Genomic DNA, 19,686 nt, shown 5'->3' on the forward strand with positions numbered 1-19,686 from the left:
ATATGGGGCAAGTTGTTGGAAGGATAGATTCTAAGGAACTAAGAATGAATCAGGCAATATATGAAATTGACAATAATCAGGAAGCCAAGTATAAAATGACACAATGAAAAACACATGTGAGGTTATAGGAACAATCTCAGAGCCCTCTTTCTCTGAGCCTAAAGTTTATTCAGGAGAAGTACAGTGAAAGGATGGTCTTGGTCACCCGCGGAGCCGTGCCGGAGCTGAGAGGCGACCTGGCCGTGGCCCCTCCACCCCCGCTTCCGCTCCTTCCCGCCGCCGGCCGCCCGCGTCCTCGGACTTGTTCCAACAACCTGTTAAAAACATGGTGGATTACTATGAAGTTCTAGGCGTGCAAAGACACGCCTCACCCGAGGATATTAAAAAGGCATACCGGAAACTGGCACTGAAGTGGCACCCAGATAAAAATCCTGATAATAAAGAAGAAGCAGAGAGAAAATTCAAACAAGTAGCTGAGGCATACGAGGTGTTATCTGATGCTCAAAAACGGGACATCTATGACAAATATGGCAAAGAAGGATTAAATGGTGGAGGAGGAGGTGGAAGTCATTTTGACACTCCATTTGAGTTTGGTTTCACATTCCGTAACCCAGAAGATGTCTTCAGGGAATTTTTTGGTGGAAGGGACCCATTTTCATTCGACTTCTTTGAAGACCCATTTGAGGACTTTTTTGGGAACCGAAGGGGTCCCCGAGGAAGCCGAAGCCGAGGCCCAGGCTCATTTTTCTCTGCCTTCAGTGGGTTTCCATCCTTCGGAAGTGGATTTCCTTCTTTTGATACAGGATTTACTTCGTTTGGGTCCCTGGGTCATGGAGGCCTTACTTCATTCTCTTCCACGTCATTCGGTGGTAGTGGGATGGGCAACTTCAAGTCTGTATCAACTTCTACTAAAATAGTTAATGGCAGAAAAATCACTACAAAGAGAATTGTCGAGAATGGTCAAGAAAGAGTAGAAGTCGAAGAAGATGGCCAGTTAAAGTCCTTAACGATAAATGGTAAGGAGCAGCCGCTACGCTTGGATAACAAGTAATTCAACGCACGCATTTAACAGAAATGTTAAACTATAACAAGCACCATTTGAGGATTAACAGGAACATTTTTTTGAAGATTTCAAACGAACTCGACTTTCAGTATAATTGTACCTAATCTAAAGTATTTATAAACAGCTCATCGGAGCACCTATTTGTCATAGACTTTTGAGTTTATTGTTGGGACCACATAATAGGACCATTTTTTTTGTCTTTAAAATTGTTGTAAATCTCTGTATGCACTTTGCTTTTTTATTAAACGTTATCCAAGGTGAGCCGTGACTCTTCAGTAGTGGTAGGACAAGATTGTACACTAACACCAGCATGGATCTGCTTTTCCATTTTGTTTGAAATGTGAGCCAAGTAGTGTCAGCCTGCTGTGAAGTTAACATTGCCAGGATGAATCTTCTACAGAAATAATTTCAGTTTTTTCAGTATTTAGTAGTGAAAGATATTAATGCATTAATGGTAATACATTTCTGGTTTAATATAAATTAAGGATGTTTTCTAGTTGTGCATGAAAGCTGGTAATTTAGTAAGTTTTGACAATTGTTTAAATATGTAATGTTAAGCTTAGGTTCAAAAAAGTAAAGCTGGTAAACTGGGTCTTTTGTCATTTGCTTTTAAAAAAGAAAATAAATGCGAATGTGTTTGGTGCAAAAAAAAAAAAAAAAAAGAAAAAAAAAAGAAAGGATGGTCTTGAGACTTAGGGTGAAAGACACATGAGCATTCCCACAGGTTCAAGGCCCCTCTGAAGTCTGCACAGTCTCAAAGTGAGGAGCATTCAGTATCCCAAACACAATTCCCTGCAACACTTGCAGAGAGCAGCGAGGAGCACTCTTTCCTGTCTCAGCAGCTTCTCTGGGTAGATTCAACCGGCCTTTTTTATTTTGGAAAAAGATACTTGACTGTGTGCATAGGATCAAGGAGAAAAAAGAATGCCTACTTCAAAGCTGCAAAGAACCAACTGTCTCTCATTTGGTGAAACTCTTTCCAGGAACTAAGAAGCTTGCTAACACAAACATAAGCTTAAAATATTTTCAAAAGATAGATTCTGAATTTTCAGTCCTGTAGTTAAAAGAAAATAGGGAAACAAACAAATCAGCACTCACTCAAATCCATGATACCTCACATTTTTTAGCACAGTGACGACTTCCGCCAACGTTGCAAACCTTGGAGTAAACCTTTGATGTAGTTTTTAATTCACTGCAACTGTAAGCTCAACTATTAAAAAAGACTTTTATTTATTTTTTATAAATTCAGCCAAAAATAACAGGAAAAGACTGGAAGTTAAAGACTTTCAGTGTCAACCACAACACTCAATTCTCTTTCTTTTTGTGCACATTAATATATTCTCCTGGTTTTTACTTTTTATTGTTTGGCTTTATCATAAGCTCTAGCAAAGTACTACCGTCATCTGTCTTATACAGAGGGATTCCACATAAGATTTCCTTTGGGGGAAAAATGTATATCTAAAAGCTTGGAAATCATCACTATAAATAAGAGAAACTATTGAAGATTTTTGGGAAGAAAACTTCCATTAGGAAACTGGTTTATAGGAACATATTAATCTGGTTTTGTGTCAGATAGATTGCCTAGAGACTAGTTAAAAAGATAATATGAACAGCATCTTGTGAAAATAACCATTAGAAAACAAAAGAAAGTGGAACTATATCTTATATTTATATAAGATATATAAGAACTATATATCTATATATAAGAACTACATATCATATATAATGTAATATAAGACCTATTATATCTGTTGGAAATCACGAGAGGCATAAAACAAAGAGGTTGAAAAATTGTTTATGTACCAGATAGGCATACTGAAAAGCTTTTTGACTTTTAAGCTTTGATTCCCTCTATTTGCATTCAAATAAAAAATGTAAAACAAAGAATGGTAGAACAAAAACTGTCCAAATAGATCATAAATATGGAAAATAACACCTAGCAAATTGTTCCCCTACTTCATTTAAAATGCCTTTGGTCGGAGCTGAGATTGGGCATCCATTCATGTCCTGGCTGCCCCACTTCCTTTCTGGCTCTTTGCTAATTGCCTGGAAATGCAGTGGAAGATGGTCTTTGGGCCCCTGCCACCCATGTGGGACACATGGCTCCTGGCTTTGTCCTGTCTGGGCCAGGCTATTTGAGGGACTAAACCAGCAGATGGAATATCTCTATCTGTCTCATCTTCTCTCTCTCTGTAATTCTATCTTTCAAATAAATAAATAAATATTTAATAAAATAAAGTGCCTTTCATTGACTTAACAATATTGATTACATTTAGTAACTCAACTGAACTTTTGGCAGTCTACCCCAGTCTCATTTTTTAATTGTAAAATTTTTTCTATTTAACAAATACATATTATTTAATATGAAATAAATAAATACAATTATTTCACTTTTATTTGAGGGGAGGAGGGAGAGAGAGAGAAAGAGAGGACAGGGAGAGAGAGAGAGGAAGTGCTCCTATCCATTAGTTTACTCCCAAATGACTGCAATGGGCAGGACAGGGTCATTCTGAAGCAGGGAATTGGAAACTCTATGTACATCTTCCTTATGGGTGGCAGAGACTGAGTTTGCAACTGCTTCCTTTCAAAGTCTGCTGTGTTAGCAGCAAGCTAGGGTCAGGTTTTTTTTGTTGGTTTTGTTTTTAGCTTTATTTATTTATTTGAAAGGCAGAGTTAGGGGGAGGAAGAGAGAGAGAGAGAAGAGAGGGATCTTCCACCCTCTGGTTCACACCCCAAATGGCCATAATGGCTGGGGCTGGGCTAGGAGCCAGGAGCTTTTTCCTGATCTCCCACATGGGTACAGGGGTCCCAGTACTTGGGCCATCCTCCACTCTTTTTGCAGGTACATTAGCATGGAGCTGCATCAGAAGTGGAGCATCTGGGACTTGAACCAGTGCCCATAAGGGATGCCGGCATTGCAGGCTGTGGCTTTAACCTTCTGTGCCACAGTAAAGACTCCTAGCGTCAGGTGCTAAAGCACCCAGACACTCTGATATGGAATATAGGATCCTAACTTGGATCTTAACTGTGGGGCCAAACTCCCGCCCCCAACCCAGCCCCATTTTTAATCCCAAAGTTATGTTTTCTTGGTTTTACAAGAATATTTTTCAAAGATAATGAATTTTTATTTTGAGAAGATTATAGAAATAATTATAAGCAAGTAAAAATAAAATTGTTTGAAATTCTACAATCTGGATAAGATAACTTGAAGAAAAGACACTCATAATGTATGATCTCTCCAATGATATTCAGGTATGTACTAATAGGCAACTACAGTTCCAAGTAAAATAGATTATATTATACACTTTAGTAAATCAATAACAATAAGAACAATAGGATATTTACAAATACATGGAAACTAAACAACACACACTGGAGAAATTTATTGGATATTCTTTCTTCTGTCTCATAAGTTTGTTATTAAAGCTTTCCATTGAATTTTTTGATTTATTAAATATTTCATTACTAATATTTCTGTTTTTCCCCCAATATCTTTGTCTGTTTGCTGAGGTTTTCGCCCATGTCGTGAACTTATTTCCTAATTTCATGTTATTGTTTCTCTGTAATTTTGAGTAACCTTATAATCATTCTTTTGAATTTTTTTCAGGAATTTTGCTGATCTCCCCTCTTCACAATCCATATTAATGTATTGCTGTGTTCCCTCTGTGGAGTCACATTGCCTTCTTTGTTCACGTTTCTTGTGTTTCTATGTTGATTTTTGCCTATCAAGGTGCTTTCTTGCTTTTATCTCCTCTGGAGGACTTTTTGTTGTTTTGATTGATTGAAAGCTTATTTCTGGAAATGTGTCTCTGTGGCTCAGTGGAGTACCTAAGGCTTACCCACCCGTGAGCTCCAGGGGTGTGTGCTTGCTGGGACTGGGGAGCTCTGGCCACTGTTTATGGGTGGTGCAAGAGTTCAGAGTGACACCCAAGATGGGCATAGTGTCCTTTAGCTATCGTCAGTCAGAGGAGGGGATGGTGGAGTTGGCTAGTTTGCTCCCAGTCCCAGGTTTTCTGTGTGCAGGGTAAAGTAGCTGAATCACAGGTTAGAGTGAGCTCATGGTACCAGCACACTTCGTCTACCCAGGTGTACACTATCCACAGCACCAACTCACTTTGCTATGTGTCCCCTGACCCCACCTGTAGGTCCATTCCTATTATGCAGGGAGTTTTGGGTCTTCACAGTCAAACTGAGTGGGTGTACAGGAACCTAGCTGCTACCTGTGACCCTCCCAGCTATGTGGCTTATGCCCAGACTCCCACAATCCCAGCGTGCAAGAGGTACACTCTTGGTCCTGCAAGCCACCCTGTTCCTAGTTCCAGTGGCCTCTGGCAATAGCAGGGATGCCGACTCTCCTTTGAGTCAGAGCACAGTCCAGCAGCAACTCTACCACAGCAAACTGGGTCTAGTGCTTTGGTTGGGGGAGGGGATTGGAGGCAATGTAGTCAGCTGACCCCTGTCAGCTCCCCAGACTGGAATCAAAGCCAGTGGGGACTGTGGAATTCTTCTGTCAAATCTGCCAGTGGCTCAGGCTACAGCAGCTTCTTCCTCCTTTCTCTGGGTAAGATAGTATTTCTCAGCTGGGAAGCAGTTGTGTAGATGCAGGGGTGGTTGGCAACACAGCCAATGGTGGTATGACTGTCCTCACTCCTTGCCACCCCACAGGGCTTCTGTTCTGTTTTATCCGTTCTCCACTGAAAATTTCTCTCCATCACAGCCATGGAAACATGGTCCCTTCTTTATTTTCTGGTATCTTTCTGTGGCTGAGGTCAATGTGGCTTCTCAATACTCAGTCATCATGGATCTCCAGTCGTGAAAAAATTGAAAAGGAAATAAACAGCTTTCTTTTTAAAAATATTTGTTTATTTGAAAGGCAGAGTTACAGAGAAAGGGAGAAAGAGAGAGATCTTCGATCTTCTGATTCACTCCCCAAATGGCTACATCGGCCAGGCCAGGTCTAGGCTGAAGCCAGAAGTCAGGAGTTTTATCCTGGTCTCCCATATGTTCAGCAGGGCCCCAAGTACTTGGACCATCTTCTGCTGCCTTCCCAGGCACATTAGCAGGGAATTGGATCAGAAGTGGTGCAGTTAGGATTCTAACTGGTGCCTATATGGGATGCCAGCATTGCAGGTGGTGGCTTACCCCACTGAACTGCAATGATAGCCTCTCAAAAACCTTTTTCAAACAAAATAAATGAAAATATCACATATTAAAACCTGTTGGATACAGAAAAAACAGTATTAAGATGGAAATGATGGGGCTGGCACTGTGGCATAGCAGGTAAAGCTGCCGCCTATAGTGCCAGCATCCCATATGGTCACCGGTTCAAGACCCGGCTACTCCACTTCCGATCCAGCTCTCTGCTATGGCCTGGGAAGGCAGTAGAAGATGGCCCAACTCCTTGGACCCCTGCACCCACGTGGGAGACCCGGAAGAATCTCCTGGCTCCTGGCTTCGGATCGGCATAGCTCCACCATTGTGGCCATCTGGGGAGTGAACCAGTAGATGGAAGACCTCCCTCTCTCTCTGCCTTTCCTTCTCTCTGTGTGTAACTCTGACTTTTAAGTAAATAAATATATCTTTTTTTAAAAAAATGGAAATGCATAGTGATAAGTGCTTGCATTGAAAAAACAGAAAAATCTCAAACAATCTAATGATGTATCTCAAGTACTTAGTAAAAGGAGAACAATTCAAACCCCAAAATTAGCATAAGGCAAGAAATAATAATTGCAGCAAAAATAAATGAAACTAAAGGAATAATACAAAATATCAACATAATTCAAAACTGTTTTTGAAAAGCTAACAAAGTAGACAAACTATTAACTGGACTAACAAATAAAAACACTCTCAAATAAATAAAATTATAGATGAAAAAGGAGATATTATAACCAATATCATAAATACAAAGGATCCTAAGAAACTATTATGAACAACTATGAGCTAACAAATTGGAAAACCATGGAGAAACGAATGCATTCCTGGATACATATCATCTGCAAAGAGTAAATCAAGAAAATATAGAAAATGTAACAAACCCATACAAGCAATGAGATTGAAGCAGAAATTCAAATCTCTCATGAAAGAGAAGTCCAGGATCTGGTGGCTTTACTACTGAATCCTGCAGAAATATTTAAAGAGAAACTAACTTCTGTGCTTTTCAAACCATTCAAAAATATTGCAAAGAATAGAACTTTGCCAAACTCTTTTTACAAAGCTTGCATCACTCTGATACCAAAACTGAAAAAAGGCATAGGAATCAGGAATTACAGACCTATATCCTTGATGAACATAGATGCAAAAATTCTCAACAAAATAATAGGGAATGTAATCCAATAGTATAGCAAAAAGATTATACATCATAATCAAGTGAGATTTATTCCAAAGATGCAAGGGTGGTTTAACATTTGAAAATCAATAAAAGTCATAAATCACACCAAAAAATGAATAAAAACCATATGAACATCTCAATAGATCCAGAGACAGCATTGAATAAGATTCAACATCTTTTAATGATTAAAAACCCTCAACAATTTAGGTATACAAAGACTGTACTTCAAAATTATAAAGGCTATATATGACAAAGCAGCAGTCAATATTATACTGAATAGAGAAAAGCTGCAGCTTTTGGAAATGATGGGGCTGGCACTGTGGCATAGCAGGTAAAGCTTCTGTTTGCCTCTTAAGTCCTTCTGTTTACTCTCAGATCTTGAATAAGGCAAGGATGTCCACTTTGACCACACTTATTCAATGTATTATTAGAAAAGAGATGGCTAACTTCTTTCTGTAAAAGTAGCATAGTCAAAATGAGAGCTTAAATCATGATTTCACAGCTAGATTTACTTTGCCATGGGCACAGAAAACAGGCAGAACCTCCCCTTTCAAACCAAATGAAGGAGAGTAAGTTTTAAAGAGAGGACATAGCTTTCCTCATGGGCATTGTCTACCTCAGAGACAAAACCACTATCAGAACATGCCTGTGTCTATGGAGTTCTAGTTTAGCCAACTAAAGATTAGAGATGGGACAGAGCACCCCCTTGACTTGTATCCTCTTAAAGGGTTTCTCTGATCTGTGGTAACAAAACCCAGGAGGAAGAGGAAGCTAGGCAGCAGAAGCAATGTAAAGATAGGTGGCAGGCCAATTAATGGCTGCTTTACACAATGATCTGCCATCAAGGGGATCCAACAGGCCAGTCCACTGCATTGGTTTTCAATGTGGAAAGCCAGGGCTTCAGCAGAAGTCAGCTTATGAAGAGCCCTGGCAACTCTGCCGGTGAAGAGTGGAGTCACCAGAAACAGAAGTGCCCTGGAGTCGAAAGACTCCCAGCTCAGAGACACAGAGCTTGTTGGCTCTAAGCAGAAAGCCCTTCACTCAGCCCAGCTTCCAAAGTAACCACTGCTGTCGAGGGGATGGCCAAGTCGGGTCAGCAACATTGCAGGTAGAACTGAAAATTAACTAAAAATGTTTTCTTTATAGAGATGCTGCCTACCTTCTCTTTAAGCCAGCTGTCTTCCCAGACCAGTGAGATAATGGAAGTCAACAGGGTGCCTTCCCTAAGGAGGTTCACACCGCCCTTACAATGTCTCTTCTGGTCCACCAGGTGAAGAGATAGATAGCCCTGGGCCTCATACCTGGCCAGGCCTTAAAGTCCATCTGATTATTATCAAGCCCCTTCTGTTTGCCTCTCAATGGGAAAACTTGCTTGTGGTTTAGACAGCACCTTTCTTAGGTGTTCTAATAATAACTCTGTCCTTTGTTTTAGATCCTTTGAGTTTAAACTGCTTATTAGATTCATTTTCTCCAGACTTGAAATAGTGAAATCCTAGGTGGCCATGCACATGAATCCTCGGATGGAAGCAGTGTCTGCAAGCTGGCACTGTGTCTCCCTTGAGAAGCCACCTCCTGCTGGAACCCTGTCTCTTGACTGCCATTCCCAACAATGACCTGTGTTATCATGAAGCAGCCAGAGCAGTCACCGCCCAGCCCCCTCACAGAAGTCAGGGTCCATTTTTCTGGTACGGGGAATGCGAGGAGTCAGGTGGTTTAATAGGCAGTCTGGAAATTGAGGGTGGAAAATGTTCCCCCCAAAAGTCATCCTTAGCAAAGTCAGAATGCCTGCCTGCCCACTCCTTCCAATCTTATCATGAGAATAGTAAAGGAGTGGTGACTCCACCCTTCTGAGTGCCCAGTTTACTGTAAAACAAATTAGTTATCCCACCCTTGTGATGATGACTCTTTTATTTCACTATGTCCAAGACAGGATAAAGGGTTGCAAATCAAGTCTTTTAATGGATTTTGTCCCTGCCTTGTAACTGAATGTCAATCAAAATTGGGCTTAAAAACTTAACTGCCATGGACAACTTCAGGTTTTGCCTCTCTCAGAAGCTCCACTCCATGCCACTCTGGCTGGAGGTCTCTGACTCTAATAGATCTATTTAAATCTCAAATATATATTTAAATATTTTTTAAATCCCAAAGAAATATATATTATTGAAAATGTTAGCAACAGCAGTTGGGAAGAGAAAAAAAATAGGGTATCAAAATTGGAAGGGAGGAAGTAAAAATTGCCATATTTGCATATGACATGATGTTGCATGTGGAAAACTAAAAACCGTACCAAAAATCTGTTAGAACTAATTCACAAAACTTGCAGAGTATAAAATCAACATATAAAAACAGTAGCATTTTTATATAGCAACAATGATCTCAGTGAAAGAGAAATCAGAAAAGAAATCCCATTCACAATAGCAACAAAAAAAATCAAATATTTGGGAATAAATTTAACCAAAAAAGTGAAAGATTTCTATAGTGAAAATTATATAACATTGATGAAAGAAATCATCAAGAAGTCAAAAAAGAGATCTAGATTCCTTGCTCATAGATTGGAAGAACTAATGTTGTTAAAATGCCTGTACTACCCAAGTCTACACTACATAAAGCCATCTACGGACTCAATTCAAACTCTATCAAAATTCTAAGGACATTCTTTACAGATTTAGTAAAAAAAAATCCTAAAATTCATATAAAATCACAAAAGACCCAGAATAGCCCATGAATTCCTGGGCAAAAAAAAAAAAAAAAAGAGAACAATAACAAAACCAAAACCAAAACCAAACCAAAACAACAAACCCCCCTTCACCAAACTGGAGGCATCACAATGCCTAATTTCAAAACATACAATAAAGCTATAGTAACTAAAACTGCATAGTATTAGCATTAAAATAAGGTCAAATATATCAGTGGAACAGAATGGATAGCCCAGAAATTAATCCACATACATGCGGCCTACTGATTTTTGATGAAGTTGCCAGAACACAAAATAAAATATAGTCTTTTCAATATATGGTGCTGGAAAACCTAGGCATAAATATGTAGTAGAATAAAATTAGATCCCTACCTTTCACCATATGTAAGAATTAACTCAAGATGAATCAAAGGCCTAAACATAAGGCCAGAAAATATGAAATTTCTAGGAGAAAACATAGGGGAAACACTTGGTGTAGGTGATGACTTCTTGGATAAGACACCCAAAGCATATGCAACAAAAGTGAAACTAGAGAAATGGGACTAAATCAAACTCAGAAGCTTCTACACAGCAAAGGAAACAATCGATGGCGTGAAGAGACATCTGATAGAACAGAAGAAAATATTGCTCGCTACTTACCTGACAAAAGATTATCTAGAATACATCAACAACTCAAATTCAACAATAAGAAAGAAACCAAACTGGTTAAGAAATGTGCAAAGGGCTGAGTAGACAGTTCTCAAAGGAAGAAACACAAATGGCCAACAAATGTATGAAAAAACCTTCAACATCACTCACCATCAGGGAAAGGATTCACAACCACCGTGAGCTGTCACTTCACCCCTGTCAGAATGGCTGTCATCAAAAAGACAGTAACAAAAGCTGAGCTGTGGAGAAAGGGAAACTCTCCTTCACTTCTGGTAGGAATGTAAATTAGTGAAGCCACTATGGAAAACAAAATGGACATTTCTCAAAAAACTAGAAATGAAACTGCTATATGGTCCAGTGGTCCCACTACTCAGCTTACACCCAAAAGACATGAACACACTGTATCAAAGAGATACCTGCTCCACCATGTTTATAATAGCACTATTCATAACAGCCAAAATATGAACTCAACCAATGTGTCCATCATCACATGAATGGATAAAGAAAATGATATATATGTATATATATACACATATGTATATATATATACACACACATAATGGAATACTATTCACCTATTAAAGAGAATAAAATCCTGTCATTTGCAGCAAAATGGGTGCAATTGGAGGATATTATGTTGTGTGAAATAAGCCATATACAGAAAAACAAACATCATGTGTTCTCCCTTACATTTGAGAGCTAAAATTAAAAAAAAAAAAAAACAACTCTTCAGTCTGAACACAGAATGTTGATTACAATGGGCTGGGAGGAGTGGGAGGAACAAAGAAATAGGGAAAGCTGGGTGTGGTTGATCAATTGCGACAAAGATACTATTATAAGATGTTAATAGGGGAGTTAGAGTGAAGGGTTTATTGAAACTCTTTGTTTTACTACCTCACAATTTTTGTTTTGTAAATTTAAAACTATTCTGAAATAAAATATTTACAAAAGCAAGAGTGTGTGTCTTATATATTATTAGTTAAATATTGAATAACCAGGGAATAATTATCCATTAAAAATCAGTGGCTAGAAATTGAATACATAATTTTAAGAAGACTATCTTGGAATGTAATTCAAATTATGGTCATGAGATCTGCAAAATAAAAAAACAAATTTTATTTCTATTCAGTCACAAGTTTTGAAGCAACATGTTTATAAATTTCAATGCCTTTTAAACTTCACTATTGGCTTGACCCATTGTAACCTGAATTTGGTATCTCATGGGCCCATTTCACTATTTCACCACACTGGAACTGAAACAGATGCTAGAAGGGAACTATTTCATTCCCCTAGGTCATTCCTACTCCAATATTTCCAACTGATGGTATCAGTAAGGCACATATTTGCTGCCTTAAATTGTTTTTTTTTCTCCAATACTCCTCCCTTCTCAGCAATAGTCATTAAAATGTTGTTTCTCCTTTCCTGTAATTCTGCTTCCTGATGTTATTTCCACATGAGGATGCTGAACTCCTGGTGATCCAATGACAGGTCCAAGCATATAATCAGTTCCAGGCAGATGCTGGGCTTCACTCCTTCAGCCTGCATTTTCCTCCCAGTGTGGCAAGGGTTCTTCTACAGAACACCTTCTGCACAAGGGCCCACACTAGAAATCCTGGAAACCCTTATAAATTAGCACAGCCCCTCTTACAGCCTTAATTTGTGACATGGGATCAGAGGACAGAATGTGGCAAAGACACAGAAAACAAAAGCAACTCTTTCATGATACTCCACATAGCATGTGATCTCTGGGAATTAAAGCCAGATTTACCAACATAATTTTTTTTCCCTTAGAAGACTGGCAGAAAGTTAAGCAAAATTCTGCTTCTGAAGCTATGGAGTACTTTCATCCTAGGATATTTCAAAATGTTGCCAGAAAAGCGGAATTAAAGATAACACACATTTTCCACAGCATTTTGAAGTACACTTGTTCATTGTTAGTGTGAAGACACAATGATACAATCTTTATGAAGGACGTTTTGGCAGTATTTTTAATACTTACAAATGTATCTGCTCTTTGACCCAACAATCTCACTTCTGGGAATGCATCGTACTGACACATCTGCACACATCAAGATGATTTATGTCCAAGGCTATCCACTATTGCATTGTTTATAAGAGCAAAAGATTGGAAACAACCCAAGTGTCTATCAGCAGAGGAGTAGCTAATTAAATTATGGTACATGCACACAATGGAATATTAGGTAGCTGTAAAAAAATCAAAAAAACCAAGAAAGCACGAGAAGTATTGGTTAAGGAAAGACTTCCAGGAAATATTGTTCAGGGTAATTCATATATATATATATATATGATGTTATATTTTATGTAAGAAGTGGAGTAAGTAATACAATCAGTTAACAGGGGGGATCATGAAAAAGTTCATGGAAATGCATATTATAAAAAAATTGCATAGATTCCAAAAACTTTTTACTCCCAAATAAACTTTTTAATTCCATTTCCCTGTGAACTCTGAAGTGCTCTTGTAGAAGTGAATCACCATGGGGGAGTATGGACCCAAGGTTAGGGTAGAGCATACTTCACTACATTTTTAATGTTTATAAAAATAATTTGAATGTATCAACTCTTAATATCAGAACTAAACATGTTTTTAAAAGACATGCATTTTAGTTTTGTTGTTACATGAAAGAGCCCTGAATCCTTTCTGGTTTGATTATATTTAAATGAGAACCTTGCAGTATCTTCTTAGATGAGCTCTCCAGTTTTAATGAGAAGGCAAAGAAAAATGCTAAATCAATGTACCAATGACTTCATTTAATAATCATTTAGTAATTTGCTGCCTTTTGACATTAAGATATCTAAGAATATCCTAAGCAACACATCGTTTGCTGATTTTTCTCTCACTTTTCTGATTCTACCTTTTCTTGGAAGAGTGATAGGTCACCAAAACCTTCCCATTCCAAATACATCTGTAATGTCTGAAAGGGAACTGGTGAACCTATTTACATCTTATATAGATACTCATTCTTTTTTTATTTATTTATTATTTTTGAGAGGTAGTTACAGAGAGAGGGAGAGACAGAGAAAGGTCTTCAGTCCACTGGTTCACTCCCCAAATGGCTGCAAAGGCCGGAGATGAGCTGATCCAAAGCCAGGAGCCAGGAACTTCTTCCAGGTCTCCCATGCAGTTGCAGGTGCCCAAGGAGTTGGACCATCTTCTACTGCTTTCCCAGGCCACAGCACAGAGCTGGATCGGAAGTGGAACAGCCAGGTCTCGAACCAGCGCCCATATGGGATACTGGCACTGCAGGCAGCAGTTTTACCCACTATGCCACAGCGCCAGCCCAATGTGCATTATCTTTTAATCACATTTTACCACAAACTTTTTGGTATTTCTGCATATGTTATCTGGTTGCAGCAGTCATGGTCAATTTGCTTATGACATTTATGAGCTAAACATAGTAGGACAGAAATGTGTGAGTCCAGGTCTTGTCCAGGCTCACCATGCAACTATAGCTGCCTAGAACTGTCTTCCTGTTAGGTAAGAAAAGTGAGTTCTCGTGCATGAAAGCTATCATCTGAATACTTGGTTTTTCAAACTGATACTCACCAACTCCCAACTGATTTGGAGGGAAGGATTTTAATCTTAGCTTAAAGATAGGGTTGGGTTGGCGCTGTGGCATAGTAGGTTAAGCCTACCCCTGCAGTGCCAGCATCCCATATAGGCACTAGTTCAAGACCCAGCTACTCTACTTCCAATCCAGCTCACTAATGGCCTGAGAAAGCAGTGGAAGATGGTCCAAGTGTTTGGCTCCTGTACCCATGTGGGAGACCTGGAAGAATCTCCTGGCTCCTGGCATTGGCCTGGCCATTGCAACCATTTGGGGAGGGAACCAGCAGAAGAAAGACCTTTCTCTCTGTCTCTCCCTCTCTGTCTGTAACTCTGCCTCTCAAATAAATAAATAAATAATTTTGAAATATCCAAAAATATAGGGTCAAAATTCACTAGAGAACTGAAATGGGCCACATCAACTCCATTGATACAACATGGCTCCATTTAGCTATGGTTTGTGTTTCGCAACATGGTATCTGTTCTGGAACAACAGCAAGAACTCCCTGTATTTCCAAATTTTTTCAAATGTGGAAAACTGAATATTAAAAAGGATCATGTGTGACATACATTCTGTCACACCCTAAGTGTGCATCTAGCTGTAGCCCTTGATTGTGTGGGAATGTTAATCAGCAATGGCTTGGGTTGCTGTAGGCAGAGAATGTTGTTCTACTGGGTGATGCAGGAAGTAATTGACATTCAGAAATTTCTGCCAAGCGGAAGAGACCCTCTCAAGGAATGTCTTGCCTAACATTCAGTTAAGCCTACAAGAAGTCTACAGTGGAATGGATGTCCTACAATAGAGATCATTCCCAACTGGAACACCACTATGATCTGCCCATCCCAGAGTGGGCATCCTTCTCTCTCGGCAGGCTGCATTAGTGGTGGTGTGTGAGAGCTGCTGGCACCTTTGTGGCAAGAAAGAAAATCTGAACTTAGACCGACATGTATTTGACTCCCATGCTTTTACCATTATATCTCATGGCCTCGTTCTCTCACTGATGGTTGTGTTAAGCATGAACTTTAAGCAATTGTAGATTAAGAGATTAAGAATTCTCAGCACAACAACAAGAGATGACCATTGAACCTGGACCCCTCCCTCCAACACAGCAGAACAGACAGGGCATAAGGATGAAGTCCAGAGGTGCAGTAGATTGAGTTGAAGCCCAGAGGTGCAGTAGATTGAGTCGCCTTCTGCAGAGCCAGCATCCCATATGGATGCCAGTTCGAGTCCTGGCTGCTCCACTTCTGATCCAGCTCCCCGCTAATGCTCCTGGGAAAGCAGTGAGGAATGCCTTTGTGCTTGGGTTGGTGGATCTATGTGGGAGAAACTTCTGGCTCCTGGCTTCAGATCTGCCCAGCTCTGTCCATTGTGGCTATTTGGGGAGTGAACTAGCAGATGGAAGGTTTCTCTCTCTGTTTCTCTCTCTATACAAATATAACTCTGACTTCCAAAATAAATCAATAAATCTTAAAAAAAAAAAGGGTGAAACTCAGTGTAATTCACAGATCAGTGGATACATTAGGAGACTCTCATTTTGGACAGAGCTGCCTGTCTACCCTTTCTTCTCACTGGTATGTATAATTTGCATTTGATAAAGGCACTATCGATTAGTGAGAAAGGCAAGTCTCAGAATAACAAGTACAATCCTTTGCACTAAAATAAATGACTATGCACTGACAGCACAACTGGTGCAGCATCATCTGGTTAGGTAATGGTGGCGCCTCACTTCATTAACCAGTCAGGGTCCCGGCAGGTAGCATATGGCATGATCAAACTGAGTAATTCAAGGAGAGCTTAATAAAGGGCCTATATGTAAAGATGTGCACAAGGTTTGAGAAAAAAACAACAAGGAATGGAACAACACCCTACAACTTATAGCAGCAGGGCATTTTTAACACCCCCAGGTCTGAATAGGGGTCAAGGGTACAGAATGAACTTCCCGACAGGAGCTAAAAAACAAACAAACAAACAAACAAAAAACTTGGAGAAAAGGCATTCAGCTTGAGACAACCTGCCTAGGAGAGGGAGGCTTCCAGTTTCTGCTGGTATTTTCCTTCCTTTAGCTGAACTGTACTGAAAGCCTATGGCCAGAGGAATCTATTGGTGAAGTCCACATGGTTCCGCTTCCTGGGGCAGAAAAGCATGTGCTCATAAAGCTAGAGAGTGGATCTTGAACGGCAAGCAAAGGACCTCTAGCTTATTCCACATGAGTCTAGTGAAGAAACTACTTCCAGGGATTTGAACAGGGTTTAGAAGCTTAAGAGACATGGAAGAGTACCCAGGAACTAGCAATATGGAGAATTAAACCCTAGAAGTCAAGGGACAAGTGGTAGACATAGTGAGAGAATTGCAGTCGTGGAGTTGAGGGAGAGGGTACATTACAGGAAAATACAGCCTCTGTCAGAAGCTGGAGTCAGGAGCCAGAGTTTGGTATTGAAGCCAGGTACTCGGATGCAGGATGTGGGCATCTTATCCAGCATCCAAACTGTTAAGTTAAAAATCTACCCCTACATCGGGTTTGAGTGCATTCCCCAAGGGTCCATGTGCTGCAAACCTGGTCCTCAGTATGCCAGTGTTGGGAGGTGATGCAGAACTTTTGAGTGGTGGGACGTAGTGAGAGGTAATTAGATCATTGAGGGTTCTGGCCTCAGACAGAACTGGTGTGTTATGTAGCTTTCTCAAAAGTGTTCTAAGGGAGTAACAAACAAAACCCCTATTTACACCATTGTGTTATCTATTTTTTCTTTGGGAATTATACATATATTTGTCTATAACAAATAGTGACTGAGTAAACATCATACCCTAGTCACTCCTCTTAGCTGTCAAGATAGAACATGAAAAAGAGATGTCTTAGGTCCCTGCGAGTTCATCATACAGTGGGAGAACAAAAGAAAATGAATAAATACTCTGCTATATGCAAGGTAATATTATGTGGTGATAAGTGCTATAGACAGCACTTACCTTATATAGATGATATAGCATCAGGAGGATGGGATGAGTGGAGCACACATCTCTGCAGAAAGGTCATTTGAGCTGAGATAGTCTGAAAGGGATAGAGCCTAGCAGGCCACAAATCCAAGAGAGAAAAGCAGTCTAGGAGGAGTGAAGAGCAAGCACAAAGACTGAGAGAAGAGAATGAGTTTGAGACGATCAAGGACAAGGGAAAGGACACTTGGACTGGAACATGAAAGCAGAAGACGGGGTTGGTGCAGGAGCCAGATCAAGGAGTGCCTAAGGTCATGGTCAGTAAGTGCAAGGGAAAGCTACGAGGAGGCTTACTGCAGTATAGCGACATGTTCTCATTTATAGCTTACAAGATCACTCGACTGTATGGAGAATGCATTGAAGTAGGAGGCAGACGTAAGAGAAGAAGAAAGGCAAGGAGAATGGAGGCAAGGGGCTATTGCGTTTCTCTAAGTGAAGAATGCTGGCCCTCGAATGGTAAAAGATTTGGTAAGATGTGACTCTATTTGGATGTATTTTATAGGGGCCGACATGTAGACTCACTGAAAGATGGGAAATGTGAGAAAAGAGAATTTTGAACTTTTCCTAAGCTTTTTAAGTATGCGAGTGCATAATTTTGCCATTTACTGAGTTGGAAGTAGAATCAAGGATCCTCATTTTAAAACAAGATGCACAAACATACTTTCCAATGTTCTTTTGCCTCACATCTCTTTCCAATTATGGCCCTGTGTCTTTTTTGCCTCTTCTCATGAAACTTCTTAAATATCTTTTCTCCATCTACTGTTTCCATTGTCTTTACCTCCACTCATTCCTTAATGTTTCCATCCATAACGATTGATTGATAGTGTTCTTGCTATCATCTCCATGCCACTAATGCAGAGAACGCCCATTAATCTTAGGGGCTTGGTTACTGCAGTGGCTGGTGTAACTGGTCTTGGGTAAAGATTGCTGCAATACAGCAGAGGCAAGGGAATTTTCTAGGACTTACTCTTAGTGCGCCCTTGTCCTGTGATTAAGTCAGTGGAAAATTATATCAACATAATACAGAAAGGAATACTAATGGCCTAGTCTCTTACGGAGTAAAGGAATTGAGGAATAAAGGTTTGAGTCACTGCATTAGGCAAGGAGACATGAGACTCTGAGATGCTTGCCCAAAGTGGATAGGGAATATGTACTGGAACAAGGGAGTTATAAATATCAGTGATGACCATATGACCAATGGCATATACAAGAATGTATTAATAACATTTACACTTGCGTCTCAGTATGAAATTATAGGGTATTAAGGGAAGAGTGTGGTTCAGCAAGAGGAGGAGTGAATATCACCCAAAGAAAGAAAAGAGGACTGCATATTTTTTTGAGAAAAGGGACTGTTTAAGTCAGTTAAGGTTGTTATGATGAGGTGTCGCAGACCAAGTGGCTTAAATAGAAAACAAAAATTTGTTTCTCACGGTTCTGGAGGCTGGATACAGGAGAGGAGGGGGCCAGAATGGCTGGCTTCTGATGAGAGCGCTTGTCTATGACACAGACTTCCAACTTACATTCTCTAATGATGGAAAGGAGACAAGAGAAGTCTCCGGATCTCTTTTTTAATATTTGTATCTGAGAGGCAGACAGAGACAGAGAGCTCATATCTACTGGTTCACTCCCCAAATGCTGCAAAGGCCCTATGCTGCAGTAGCCTCCAACTAGGGCCCAAGCCAGGAGCTGGGAACTCCGTCCAAGTCTCCCAAGAAGACGGCAGACCCTGACCCACTTGGCTGTCACCTGCTGCCTCCCAGGGCACACATCAGCAGGAAACTGGAATGAGGAGAGGACATAGGCCTCTAACCTTGGCAGTTTGATTTGGTATGCAGATGTCTTAACTGCTAGGCCAAAAGCCCATCCCTGTGGTCCCTTTACCAAGGGCACCCATGCTACTTATGAGGGCTCTATCCTCATGCCCTGACTACAAAGGTCTGCCTCCTAACATTGCACATTGGAGGTGAGGATTTCAATATATGAATTTGGAGGGACACAGATATTCAGTTCATTACAGACTCCACAAGCTTTGCTGTTGCTGTATGGGGAATATCTTCACTGGGTTAGGCAGAAGCATGATGCTGTTAATATCTTTATTTGGGAGATCACTATGATCAAAAGAAGTTAGGTACTGATGCTGAGTTGGCAAAGGTAGACAGACTGTGGTATCTCTGTACACTTTTTACTAAGTTAAGACGAAACTGTATTTCTTAGAGTTCTCTTTCCTGCATGGTTCTGACTTAGCATTGTTGGTGAGAAGAACTTGTATGATTTTTGGAAGGCAGCCATGGCGCTGCATTCCTTCTGTGCTGTTCTGAAGGTCACTGCTGGGCACCTGGCACAGTGGCAGCTTACACACATTGTCACCCACCGTTCTGCTGGCTCTCCTTGTTGCTGT

At 40.1% G+C, this 19,686-nt stretch overlaps 1 protein-coding gene across 1 annotated transcript; it reads left to right on the forward strand.

Moving 5' to 3' along the window:
* Nucleotides 1-205: 205 nt before the first annotated feature.
* On the forward strand, nt 206-1,740 carry LOC100341181 (dnaJ homolog subfamily B member 6). Its single transcript, XM_002714812.5, has one exon. The coding sequence runs from the start codon at nt 326-328 to the stop codon at nt 1,049-1,051; it is 726 nt and encodes a 241-aa protein (XP_002714858.1). The 5' UTR covers nt 206-325; the 3' UTR covers nt 1,052-1,740.
* Nucleotides 1,741-19,686: the final 17,946 nt, after the last annotated feature.

Source organism: Oryctolagus cuniculus, chromosome 5 (genome assembly GCF_964237555.1).
Source record: "Oryctolagus cuniculus chromosome 5, mOryCun1.1, whole genome shotgun sequence".
Lineage (NCBI taxonomy): Eukaryota > Metazoa > Chordata > Mammalia > Lagomorpha > Leporidae > Oryctolagus > Oryctolagus cuniculus.